This window comes from Ursus maritimus, unplaced genomic scaffold (assembly GCF_017311325.1).
Source record: "Ursus maritimus isolate PB19 unplaced genomic scaffold, ASM1731132v1 scaffold_20, whole genome shotgun sequence".
NCBI classification, from domain to species: domain Eukaryota; kingdom Metazoa; phylum Chordata; class Mammalia; order Carnivora; family Ursidae; genus Ursus; species Ursus maritimus.
The window spans coordinates 26,476,403-26,488,523 of NW_024424453.1; the positions used below are offsets into that span (position 1 = coordinate 26,476,403).

The following is a 12,121-nucleotide window of genomic DNA, read 5'->3' on the forward strand; positions in this document are numbered from 1 at the left end:
TAAATAGGAGAAAAGCAACATGCAAGGCAGAAAAGGAACACAAAAGAAAGCTTTTGACCCAAAAAATCTCTTAAGGTGATGTTCCTTCAAGTAGAGATCCATGACTGGATCTCAAGATATGAAAAATTGACCTGAGGAATTCTGTTTCTAGTAATGATGAACTAAGTATTTTGGATTAACCCTCCCATTGACAAAATCTGGAGGAAAAATACTGTTTGAAGGCAGTGGACTAAATTAACAGCAGTGAAGAATTATGACATCCAGAGCTAGAAGGAAATCCAGAGATGAGGAGCCTAGCAATTGAGACCATCTTTCCTCTGGAGCATCTGCTGATTCTGGAAAAGGGGCCTGAAAAATTGAGAAGCTGAGTTTTGACTTGCTATTATTTTAATGATTTTTGGGTCTGTCTTCATGAAGGAAATTGAGCTGTAGTTTTATTTATTTATTTATTTTTGGATGTGTTTGGTTTTGGTATAAAGGTAATAAGTGGCATCATAAAATGAGTTGGGTATTGTTCCCTCTTTCTCTGTTTTCTGGAAGAAGCAGTGTAGAACTTGGTATTTCATCTTCAAATGTTTGGAAGACTACAACAGTGAAATTATCTGAGCTGACATTTATTTTTCAGAAGGTTGTTAACTTTGAATTCAATATTCTTTCACAGATATAAGATGATTATTCAGGTTATGTATTTTTTCCTGGGTAAGTTTTGTTAAGTTGTGACTTTATTTTTTAAAGATTGATTGATTGATTGATTGACTGATTTGAGAGAGAGTGAGAGAGAACATGCAGGGGGAGGGTTGGAGGGAGAGAAACTGAAGCAGACTCCCTGCTGAGTGTGGAGCCCAACAGGGGGCTTGATTCCATGACCCTGAGACCACCACCTGAGCCGAAATCAAGAGTCAGACACCTAACTGACTGAGCCACCCAGGCACCCCTAATTTGTGACTTTAAACAAAATGGTTCAGTTCAGTTAAGTCATGACCTTTAGGTATAGTGTATATATTATTCATAGCACTCCTCTATCTTTTGTTTATCTAATCCCCCTTGAGAAATATTTTTGGACCCACGGGTTGTTTAGAAATGTGTTGTTTAATTTCCAAGTGTGTGGAGACTTTCCAGTCATCTTTCTCTGATTTTTACATCAGTTCCATTATGGTGAGAGAATATATTTTGTATTATTTCAACTTTTTCTTTTAAACAGCTGTGTTGAGATATATTTCACTTATCACATACACAATCCATTTAAAATGTGTAATCCAGCGGTTGTTAGTTTATCCACAGAGTTGCATAACCATCACCACAATTACTTTTCATTGCCTCCAAAGAGAAACTCCATACCCATTAGCAATCATTCCTCATTTTCTCCTAGGTTCCTCATAGTCTAGGCAACCATTAACCTACTTTCTGTATCTACAGATTTGCCTGTACTGGACAACTCATGTAAATGTATTTATACAATATGTTGTCTTTTGTGACTGGTGTCTTATAATTTGAATAATATTTTCAAGATTCAGCCATATTTTAGTATGCATCAGTGCTTCATTTTTTTAACTGCCAAATAATATTTGATTACATGGATATATCACATTTGTTTATTATCCATCCATTAGTTGATGGATACTTGGGTTGTTTCTATCTTTTGGCTATTATAATACTGCTATGAACATGGGTGTCCAAGGTTTTGTGTGAATGTTTTCATTTCTCTTGGGTATATTTCTAGAAGTAGTACTGCTGGGTCATATGGTAGCTCTATGTTTAACTCTTTGGGAGCTGTCAGAGTGTTTTCCATAGTGGCTGCAGCATTTTACATTACCACTAGCAGCATATGAAAGTTTTGATTTGTCTATATCCTTGTCAACACTTGTTATTATCTGACTTTTTGACTATAGCTATCCTAGTGGGTGTGATGTGGTATCTCAATATGGTTTAGATTTGTATTTTCCTGATGACTAATGATATCAAGAATTTTGTTATGATATTGGAGAAATATCTATTTAGATATTTTGCTCATTTTTAATCTTTTTATTATTGAGTTATATTATATACAATACATTCTCTCTATATAATATAAAATATATAATATATTCTAGATACAAATCATTTGTCAGATAGATCATCTACAAATATTTTCTCCCATGTCTTGCTTTCCTGATGTTGTCTTTGGAAGCATGAAAAATTTTAATTTTTTTGAAGTCCAATTCACACATTTCTTTTTTTGTTTGTGCTTTTGATGTTATATCTAAGAAACCACAGCCACAAAAATTTACTCCTATATTTTCTTCTAGAAGTTTTATAGTTTTAGTTCTTACATTTAGATCTGTGATCTACTTGAGCTAATTTTTGTTTATGATGTGAGGTAGGGGTCCAAACTCACTCTTTTGCATGTGGATATCCAACTCTCAGTACCATTTCTTGAAAGGCAATTTTCCCCATTAGAATTATCTTGGCATCCTTGTTGAAAATCAACTAGCCATAAACAGTGAGGATTTATTTTTACTTCTGGACTCCTAATTCAACTCTGTTTATCTATACGTCAATCTTTATGCCAGTATCACATTGTCTTGTTTACATTAGCTTTGTATATTTTGAAATCAGTAACTGTGAATCCTATGATTTTGTTTTTTCTCAAGATTGTTTTGGCTACTCTGATCGCTTTGTAGTTCCATATGAATTCAGGATTCAGCTTTTTCATTTCTACAAAAACAACAACAAAAAGTAGCTGGGATTTTCTTAGGAGTTGCTTTGAATCTACAAATCTATTTGTGGAGTACTGATATTCGAACTATTTTTTTTTTTTAAAGATTCTATTTTTTTGTGTCAGAAAGAGAGAGAGAACGAGCACGAGCAGGGGCAGAGGGAGAGGGAGTGGGAGAAACAGGCTCCCCACTGAGCAGGGAGCCAGATGCGGGGCTTGATGCCAGGACCTCGGGATCATGACCTGAGCTTAAGGCAGCCGCTTAACCAACTGAGCCACCCAGGCGCCCCTCAAACTATTTTTAAACCTTCTGATACATGAACATGGGATGTCTTCATTTAGATCTTCCTTAATTTCTTTTGACAATGTTTTGTAGTTCTCACAGTATAAGTTTTATACTTCTTTTGTTAATTTTATTCCTAGGTATTTTATTCTTTTTGCTGCTATTATAACTGGAGTTATTTCCTTATTTTTGGCTTTTCATTGTGCATAGAAATAGAATTTTTTTTTATAAATTTGTATTATATCCTGCAACTTATTTAATCTTTACTGAGTTCTAACAGTTTTTCAGTTGATCTATTGGGATTTCCTATATTCAAATAGATAGTTTTCCTTCTTCCTTTCCAATTTGGATGCTTTTTATTTCATTAACTTGCCTAATAGCCCTGGCTAGAACCTACAGTACAATGTTGAAAGAACAGACATCTTTATTTTTTTTCCTGATCACAGGAAATAGCTTTCAATCTTTTACTATTCACTAGTTGTTAGCTGTAGATTTTTCATATAATCCTTTATAGGTCAAAGAAATTTTTAAGTGTTTTTTTAATCAAGAAGAGGTATTGGACTTTTTCAACTGCTTTTTCTGAGACTACTAGAATGATCATGTGGTTTCAATCTTTTGTTCTATTAATATAGTATATTATATTGATTTTTAGATGGTAAACCAACTTTGCATTTTTCTCTGGTTTGGGTATCTGGGTAATACTGGCCTCACAGAATGAATCTGCAAGTGTTCTTTACTCTTTTATTCTTTGGAAGTTTGTAAAGAATTGTTATAATTTTTCAGGTATACAATTTAGTGATTCATCACTTACATACAACACCCGGGTGCTCATCCCAACAAGTGCCCTCCTTAACTCCCATCACATATTTGACCCATCCTCCCACCCATCTCCCCTCCAGTAACCATCGGTTTGTTCTCTATAGTTAAGAATCTGTTTCTCGGTCTGCCTCTCCCCTGTGCCCCACCCCCATGTTTGTTTTGTTTCTAAAAATGTTTGGTAGCATTTTCCAATGAAGCCATATCAGCCTGGGATTATTTTTCCTATCCAGAGTTTTTATTTCATCTTGAACCAATGTCCCTCTAGGAATTTGCTCATTTTGTCTAAGTTATCTGATTTGTAAGCATAAAGTTGTTATATTGTGTGTGTATACACACACACACATATATATATATACATATACACGTATATATACATATATATACACGTATATATACATATATATACACGTATATATACATATATGTGTATATGTATACACAAGTATATCTTTATATATACATATATGTATATATATGTATGTGTGTGTGTGTGTATATATATATATATAAAACAATCCTTTTTATTCCTGTAAGGTCAGCATTCATGTTACCTCTTTTATTCTGATCTTAACAATTTGAATGTTATATCTTCTTTTCTTGATCAGTATAGCTAAGACCTTATTAATCTTTTTAAAAAAATCTGACTTTTGGTTCCACTGATTTTCTCTATTGTTTTCTATCTCTAATTTATTCACTTCAATCTTTCTTCTTTCCTTCTTTGTGTTTGCTATGCTTAATTTTCTCTTTTTCCCCCAGTGTCTTAAAGTAGAAGGTTAGGTTATTCATTTGAGACATTTCTTGTTTTTTAGTATATGCGTTTATAGCTATACATTTCTCTTAGCACCGCATGTAGCACTGCCATGAGTTTTGGCATACTGTGTTTCCATTTTCATTCATCTTAAAGTTGTGGTACTTTTCCCTTCATTTTCATTCATTTCAAATTATTTCCTTTGATGTATTTTTCTTTTATCCTTTGGTTATTTAAGCAGTGTGTTGTTTTACATGTTTGTAAATTCCCAAATTCCTGTTATTGTTAATTTTATTCCACTGTGGTCAGAGAATATGCTTTGTATGATTTACTTCTTTTTATACTGAGGCTGTTTTATGGCCTGCCACATAGTCTATCCTAGAGAATATTCCATGTGTACTTGAGAAGAATATATATTCTACATTCCTCGGTGGAGTGTTCTATAGATATCTATTAGGTCTATTTGGTTTTATAGTTTTGTTTGTAGTGTTGTTCATGACTTCTATTTCCTTGTTGATCTTCTTCCTGGTTGTTTATCCATCACTGAAAGAGGGGTATGGAAATCTTCAACTATTACTGTTGAATTATTTCAATTCTGTCAGTTTTGTTTCATGTATTTTAGGGTTTGATGTTGCAGGGTGCATATATGTAATTGTAGTGTCTTCCTGTTGGACATTTTATCACATAAAATGTCTTTCTTCATTTCTAGTAATTATTTTTGTATTGAAGTCTACATTCTCTGATATTTATAAAGCCACTCCAAGTTTCTTATGGTTGTTATTTGCATGACATATCCCTATACTTCCTTTTAATTTTTTCTCCCTATTGTATCTTTAATATTTCTCATGTAGATAGCATATAATTATATATTGGTTTTTTAAACGCAGTCTGAAAATCTCTGCCTTTCAAAGGAATGTTTAATCCATTCACATTTATAAATTGTTATTATTGATACAGTTAGACTTATGTCTGCCATTTACTTTTTGTTTTCTATTTGCCTTGGCATTTTTCCTGTTTCTCCTTTACTGCTTTCTTTTACATTAAGTGAATTATTTTCTAAGTGTAACATTCTAATTCTTTTAACAATTTTTTTCCCTACATATTTTTGAGTTAATTTTCTAGTGGTTGCTCTAGGGGCTTGTCATATACATTTTTTATTTTTATTATTTTATTTATTCATTCATTTATTTATGCATGCATGCATACAGAAAGTCGGTTTTATTAAAGCATGGGGACAGGACCTACAGGCAGAAAGAGGGGCCACCATATACATTTTTAACTTCTTAGAATCTACTTCAGATTTATACTTAATTCCAGTGAGACACTGAAATATTACTCCTATATGACTTTCTTCCTTCTTCTTTTTGTGCTGTTATTGCTCTACATACTACATCTATATATATTACAGACCCCAAACTACACTGTTCTAATTATTACTTTACTATATTGTTTCTACATATATTACAAACCCCAAACTACGCTGTTCTAATTATTACTTTATGTAATTTATGTTTTTTAAAGACATGGAGAGAAGAAAAGAGAACAAGTATATGTTCATAGAGTTTGTTAATAATTTTCTTCACTACCATTTCTAATTCTCTTCCACAATTTACTTCTTTCCCTCTCTAATTTACTTCTGAACCATCAAGATCATAAAACGAAAACTCATAATATATATTCCCACATTCCGTATAAAGGCTTACTAGTCCTACTTCTCAGAGCCAGCTCACACGTCACTTCACCTTTGTTTCTGGAGGTAAAAGCACTTGATATGCTGTGACTATGGATTCAGTCTGAGAGGTCAGACACTAAGTCTAATTCATCTTGGTACCCCTAGGTCAAGATGGCATCCACTGAGTATACATCATGACTTTTTCAAGCTTTGTTCAAATATTTAACATTCCTGGCAAAGGAAACTTAGAAGTCATACCTGATTGAATCACTAAACTCTACCTCTGAAACTAATAATACACTGTATGTTAATTAATTGATTTTAAATTAAAAAAAAAGAAAAGAAGTCATACCTGGTTGGGTTCCTTTTGTCTTCCTCAGAGATCAAAAACCAAACAAAGTCTGCATAGCTCATTCTTCCTTCTTTCTGTACTGTTTTTCCCCTGAAGAAAACACATGGTTATAAATTTTTTCCTGAGCAATTACTCAGATAAAATAAGTAGGATGACAGACTAAGAAATAAAACAACATCTTTCTTTGGAAATTAAGTCAAAGAAAAATTAGAAGGCTGGAAACCTAACAAAGAGCATCCCTTCCATTGCCTATATTGTTTGCAAAGGCCTGGAGGGTGAAACCAGAAGACATTTGCAGGTATGAATAAAGAAGTCTGGTTTCCAATTTGAATGCAAATAATCACCAGAATCAAATACTGTTACTGTACTTAGGTAAAGGACTAATGCTCATAAGTTAAAGAATTACTACTGTCTTGTATGAAGCCACGCTATGCAGGAAGCTGTGCTAAAATGAGATTGCTATAGTGTTACCTGTAACTCATTCATTTTTCTTTAAAGATTTTATTTATTTGAGAAAGAGACAGAGCAGGAGTGGGGGGAGGGGCAGTGGGAGAGAGAGAAGCAGACTCCCTGCTGAGCAGGAAGCACAATGGTGGGGGGGGGGGGCTCAATTCCAGGACCCTGAGATCGCAGGACCTGAGCCAAAGGCAGATGGTTAACCCACTGAGCCACCCAGGTTCCCCATCTCTAATTCATTTTTAAACTCAGATGCTTTTTCTTACCTTGTTACTGCCCCAGAGAATATTCTTTCAATAATTCTGTTTGATGAAGCTAAAGGTAAACGAGAGGGTACAAAGCTAGTTAGAAACATGTTCCATAAAGGCAATACTTTTGGCAAATTTATTTTCAATAGCTACAAGTTAAAACATAAGTTTTCCATAATGAGAAGTTATGAGTATTTAAATTTTTACCTATGTATAATTTATATTTCTGAAAGAATCTGAGGTGGCATAATCAATCAATCACTAAAAAAAAAGAATAGGCAAATGATTACGCCTGATAGGTGGGATATATTAATGTAGCTGAGCGCCAAGTTAGTTCTGAACATCAGGACAACTAAGACAAAAAGGTATAGAATTTGTATTGATCTTGTTATCCAATAAGACGACTTTTCCTCTAAAACAAGACAAATTTTATCCTATCATGAAATTCAAGGGGAACTAATCAGCAGCTCCTAATATAAGGGACTTTGAGTAGAACAATGGAGAATGCTTTCAAGCAGAATTTTATAAAAGATACCTAAACATACCACAAACATACTTTTCTTATATTCTTATTCCATAAAAGTCCAGGACTTAACATAACATATAATTTGAGAAATTCCCCCAGTAAGTTTTATTCAGAGAAAGACACAATTATATCTTAAGATAGTATATTGCTTTTGATGATAGATCCTAGAGAATCTGTAACAGTGTACCTCATTGTTGATTCAAAATAACCAAAGGCTTTAGTTTTAACAAAAGGATATGCCAGTACATCTCAGACCTAGGGATTTGGTGAGGACAGAAATCTGTTCTTTTAAGAAGTGCCACGGGCAATGGCATGTACACTACAATTTCAAAACAATGATGAGTCATTAGAGAGTTAGTAGCTACCGCATCTAATTCTTCCACACAGAGTTAGGTACAGTCAGCCTAAAGGTAAAATTAGTTTGGCTGAAGATGTTGGGAATATGGGTGTCAGTACAGCCATGCCCGGCCACAAAGCTTATATAAGGACCGTCTATACTTTGTTGAAGATTGGTTTACGGGATTAACGATTTGTACTACATAGACAAATAGAGGGCTGTATGGGAAAGGCATGGAATTTAATTTCAAAGCTAAAGTCTTTTTTAAATTTGGAAGGTTTAGCCTAAAATTGAAGATTATGTTGTCCCGTTTAGGACAGGTTGGTGGATTGGCAATTACGTGGTCTCAGTGACGCCTTCATCATGCAGGCTTAGATGCCTGTGTTTCTGGGCTCCATCACTTTGACATGTCTTTACTGAGTTGCTACGTGTATATATACAATATTTGGGGACTTAGTAAGAATTACGTTATATCAGCCACAGAGTGTGCTTTAGAGCCTGTAAGGTTTTGCATCACCTCATGTTACACAGATGATCTGGCCACTGATGATTAAAAGGTGCAGAGCTAATAAAGCTGACCTGATACACTTGTGAATATTCCCATTTTTATGCTATTCTGGTGACAGGAAGGTTATGACTACTTGAAGAAGAGAGGTATAGTACTAAACAAGTACTGCTTGTTTATCAATAAGTACATCTGAATATTTTCTCTTGATACCTAGTTGGCACCTGAGAATTGAGAGGTAGAACACTTTCTTATATATGGAAATTTCTATGAATGAACCTTCTATGAATTTTCTATGAATGAATATAAAATGAACCTTAAGATGTAAACGGTTAATCACAGATATACCAAATAGCAGAAGTGAAATTCAATGCATTTGTTTAAGATTTGTACTCTGCTACGTCTAAGAGGCTAAAGGCTGATTAAAAAAAAAAAAAATCAGCAGTGCCTGAGAAGACATTTAAGAATAGAACAGGGACGATCTTATGAGAAAAAAATGAGTCAATGTATTTTGGTGCTTGGTGAAGAATATTAAGTCATCAGGTAATAGTTTCTAAGTTTACTTAGAAAATGAAGCAAAAGGGATAATATCATGTGATATATATTTTTTCTTTCTGATAAAAGAAAGCACACAAAATTCATCTACAGGGAAAATACTTACTCTGGAACTATATTCCAAAAAGTAAGTTTTTATAATTCCTGGAAAACAAGTTAGAAACATTTTCATCCTTGGCTATTTATAAACACTGTAAAATGGGAAATTTATAAGGGTGTGTATACATTCTCTTTCAAATAAACTTTACATAGGTATGGATCTTATTCAATTCATCATTAGAAAATAAACATCACTATAAAGAGTCAGCAATTAATCAAAACAAAGACTCTAATTGCTTACTTACTGTAAGTCCCTTCTCCTATACTTGCCTTCTAAATAAAAAATTGATACTTTCACCCATTCCCACTTAAAAATTCTTGGCTCTTTAAAGAGAACTTGATTAGATAAAGAATTTAAGAAATGGGAATTTCCCATTCATATAACAATTCATATAACTCTTGCCTTTTGCAAAGTAGTTAAGTCTTAACATCTATAAAACACTTACCCTGGTCATTGTATCGAGATAAATCTGCCTGGCTGATGTAGAGGTCATGATCACTATCTAGTTCCCAGAATTTACAATAAATAACATAGAAATGTTCATAGGAGAAGTAATCTGTGATTTGGTTTATATCTTCCTCTTCTTCCAAAAGGGCTAGCGTCTGAAATAGTATGAAGAGAAAGATTAGTTTATTTTATTAATTTTAGAATTATGAAACCCAGCTTTGGTCGTTATACAGTCTAGTAAAATTTTATTTGAAATTGAATTAAAATTTTTGGTTTGGGTACCAAACCAGGAGCTTTAATAAGCAACCTCTTCCAAACTTTAATCAAATGATCAGTCTATAAGCATTTACGAGTTCTGTATTATGCTTAGCAAAGGGTTAGATGTAGTAGAGGATTTAAAAGCAAGGGAAGGGAAGGACTGTTAACCAAGGAGACTGCAGCCCATCAGAGGTCCCCAGACTAGCAAGCCAGAACAATTAGACAATAGGCTGAATTACATGGTCATAACCTGACACTGCTTGTAACTTTCCAAAAATATGAAGAGTAAGCATCTATTCTATTATGTAGAGTGGAAATCCACATACCAGGTTTGGTTTTGTAATGAGATCAAGTTTACCATGAAGGTGACTTATGTAAAGCATTGTGCTGATGTGTGGCGGCCTGGCATAGAAGCCATGGGGGATGGAGCTGCAGGGCCCTGAGCTGGAAGTTAACCTGGGGTTAACTCACTGTGTGGCCTTATAGAAAAAAACCAGAAACAGTAATTTTGAACCCAGAATTCTTATAATTCTTATAATTATCATGTAAGTGGGCAGATAAATGAAGATGTTTTCAGAAATGAAAGATTCAGAAAGATATAAGAAGCTGAAAAAACATTTCAGAAATAGAAAAAGCAAAATGAGATGGCAGAAATTGAATCAGATATATCAACAATCACAGTAAAGATAAATGAATTAAGTGTCCATATTAAAGTATTTTCAGATTGAGTATAAAAACCAACCCCCCCAAAACATATCTAGGTATATGATATCTGTAAGAGATAAATCTAGAATAAAATTTAAAAGGAGGTTTAAAAAAAAAAAGGACAAATATATGCTAGCTAAATCTTAACAAAAAGAAAACATGTCAATATTATTGGAAAATAAAATGGAATTCAAGGTGAAAAAATTATAAGGGACAGAGGTAACTGTTTCATAATGCAAATAAATTACTTCGATAAAAAATTATGTTCTGAAATGTAAATACTGGGAAACCAATATGCCCTGGCAAGTTGAGAACATAAATTATAAAACTTCTTAATGGAAGATTCTGTTGCCAGTAAAAATAATAAAGTCTACACAGAAACAAAGGGAAACCATGATGTGGTAAATGCAAAATATGGGATATAAGATTATACATACTAAGAACTCTGTAAAATTCTAAAATCTGCACATATATATAAGACTAGAAGAACACATACAAAAATGCTATTAGTTTTATTAGGGTGATGAAATATGATTTTTCTCCTGTTTTCCAAACATGGCTTGTAATGTTTTGTTTTGTAAAATGCTCTTTAACATGTATAAAGGAGAATATGTACAATAAAAGAAATCTTGAGAAGGAGCTCTCATTTTCCCCTACTGGACTATCATAAAATGAAAAAGACAGATAACCCGTGCTGTTGGTCAATGTGTAAGTATGAACTACAGGTACAGGTTTTTAGGAGGCTAAGTTGGCAGATCTATCAAACTAAAAACCACCCTGAGGCACCTGCCTGGCTCAGTTGGTGGAGTGTGCAACTCTTCATCTTGGGGTTGTGGGTTTGAGTTCCATGTTGAGTGTAGAGATTACTTAAAAATAAAAAATCTTAAAAAAGAAAAAACCCTGAAAATGCATATACCATTTGATCCAGGATTTCCCCTCCAGTAGTCTATTCTAAAAAATTCTTACCTATATACACACAGGAAGAAAGTACAAGGATGTTCACTGCATCATGGCAAATAGGAAAAACCTGAAAACTACTACTTAAACACCCTCTATAGGGGAATATGTACTTTAGTTATGGTAGAGCCATGCCATAGATTATGCAGCAGTTAAAAGAATGAGATAGTTTTATATGCATGGAAATGAAAAGAATGTTAAGATATACTGTTAGTGGAAAAAAACACAAAATTAACAGAAAGACCTTATATATTTTTAAAAATGCCTTAAAAAAGCAGCCATACAAAATAAAACTGTTTACTCCATGGATACATACAAGGGAATAAAACCACAGATAATATGGATGGGCTCCCTCTGGGAAAGGGAATGAAATGGTAGGGTGAAGAGATAAATAGTGACTTCTGCTGATTATTCTAGATATGTTCATATTATTTGACTGCTTTATGAGCATATAAATC

The 12,121-nt window shown here is 33.5% G+C and overlaps 1 protein-coding gene across 3 annotated transcripts in view; it reads right to left on the minus strand.

Annotated features, from left to right (window-relative positions):
- The window catches only part of PPP2R3A (protein phosphatase 2 regulatory subunit B''alpha), a 204,928-nt gene that overhangs the window by 57,855 nt on the left and 134,952 nt on the right, over positions 1–12,121 (minus strand). For all 3 annotated transcript variants that reach the window (XM_040636783.1, XM_040636784.1, XM_040636785.1), the window contains 3 exons: positions 9,742–9,898; positions 7,292–7,340; positions 6,570–6,659 (listed from right to left, as the gene is read on the minus strand). In XM_040636783.1, the coding sequence (XP_040492717.1) occupies positions 6,570–6,659; positions 7,292–7,340; positions 9,742–9,898 (296 nt within the window). The remainder of the gene's footprint in view (positions 1–6,569; positions 6,660–7,291; positions 7,341–9,741; positions 9,899–12,121) is intronic.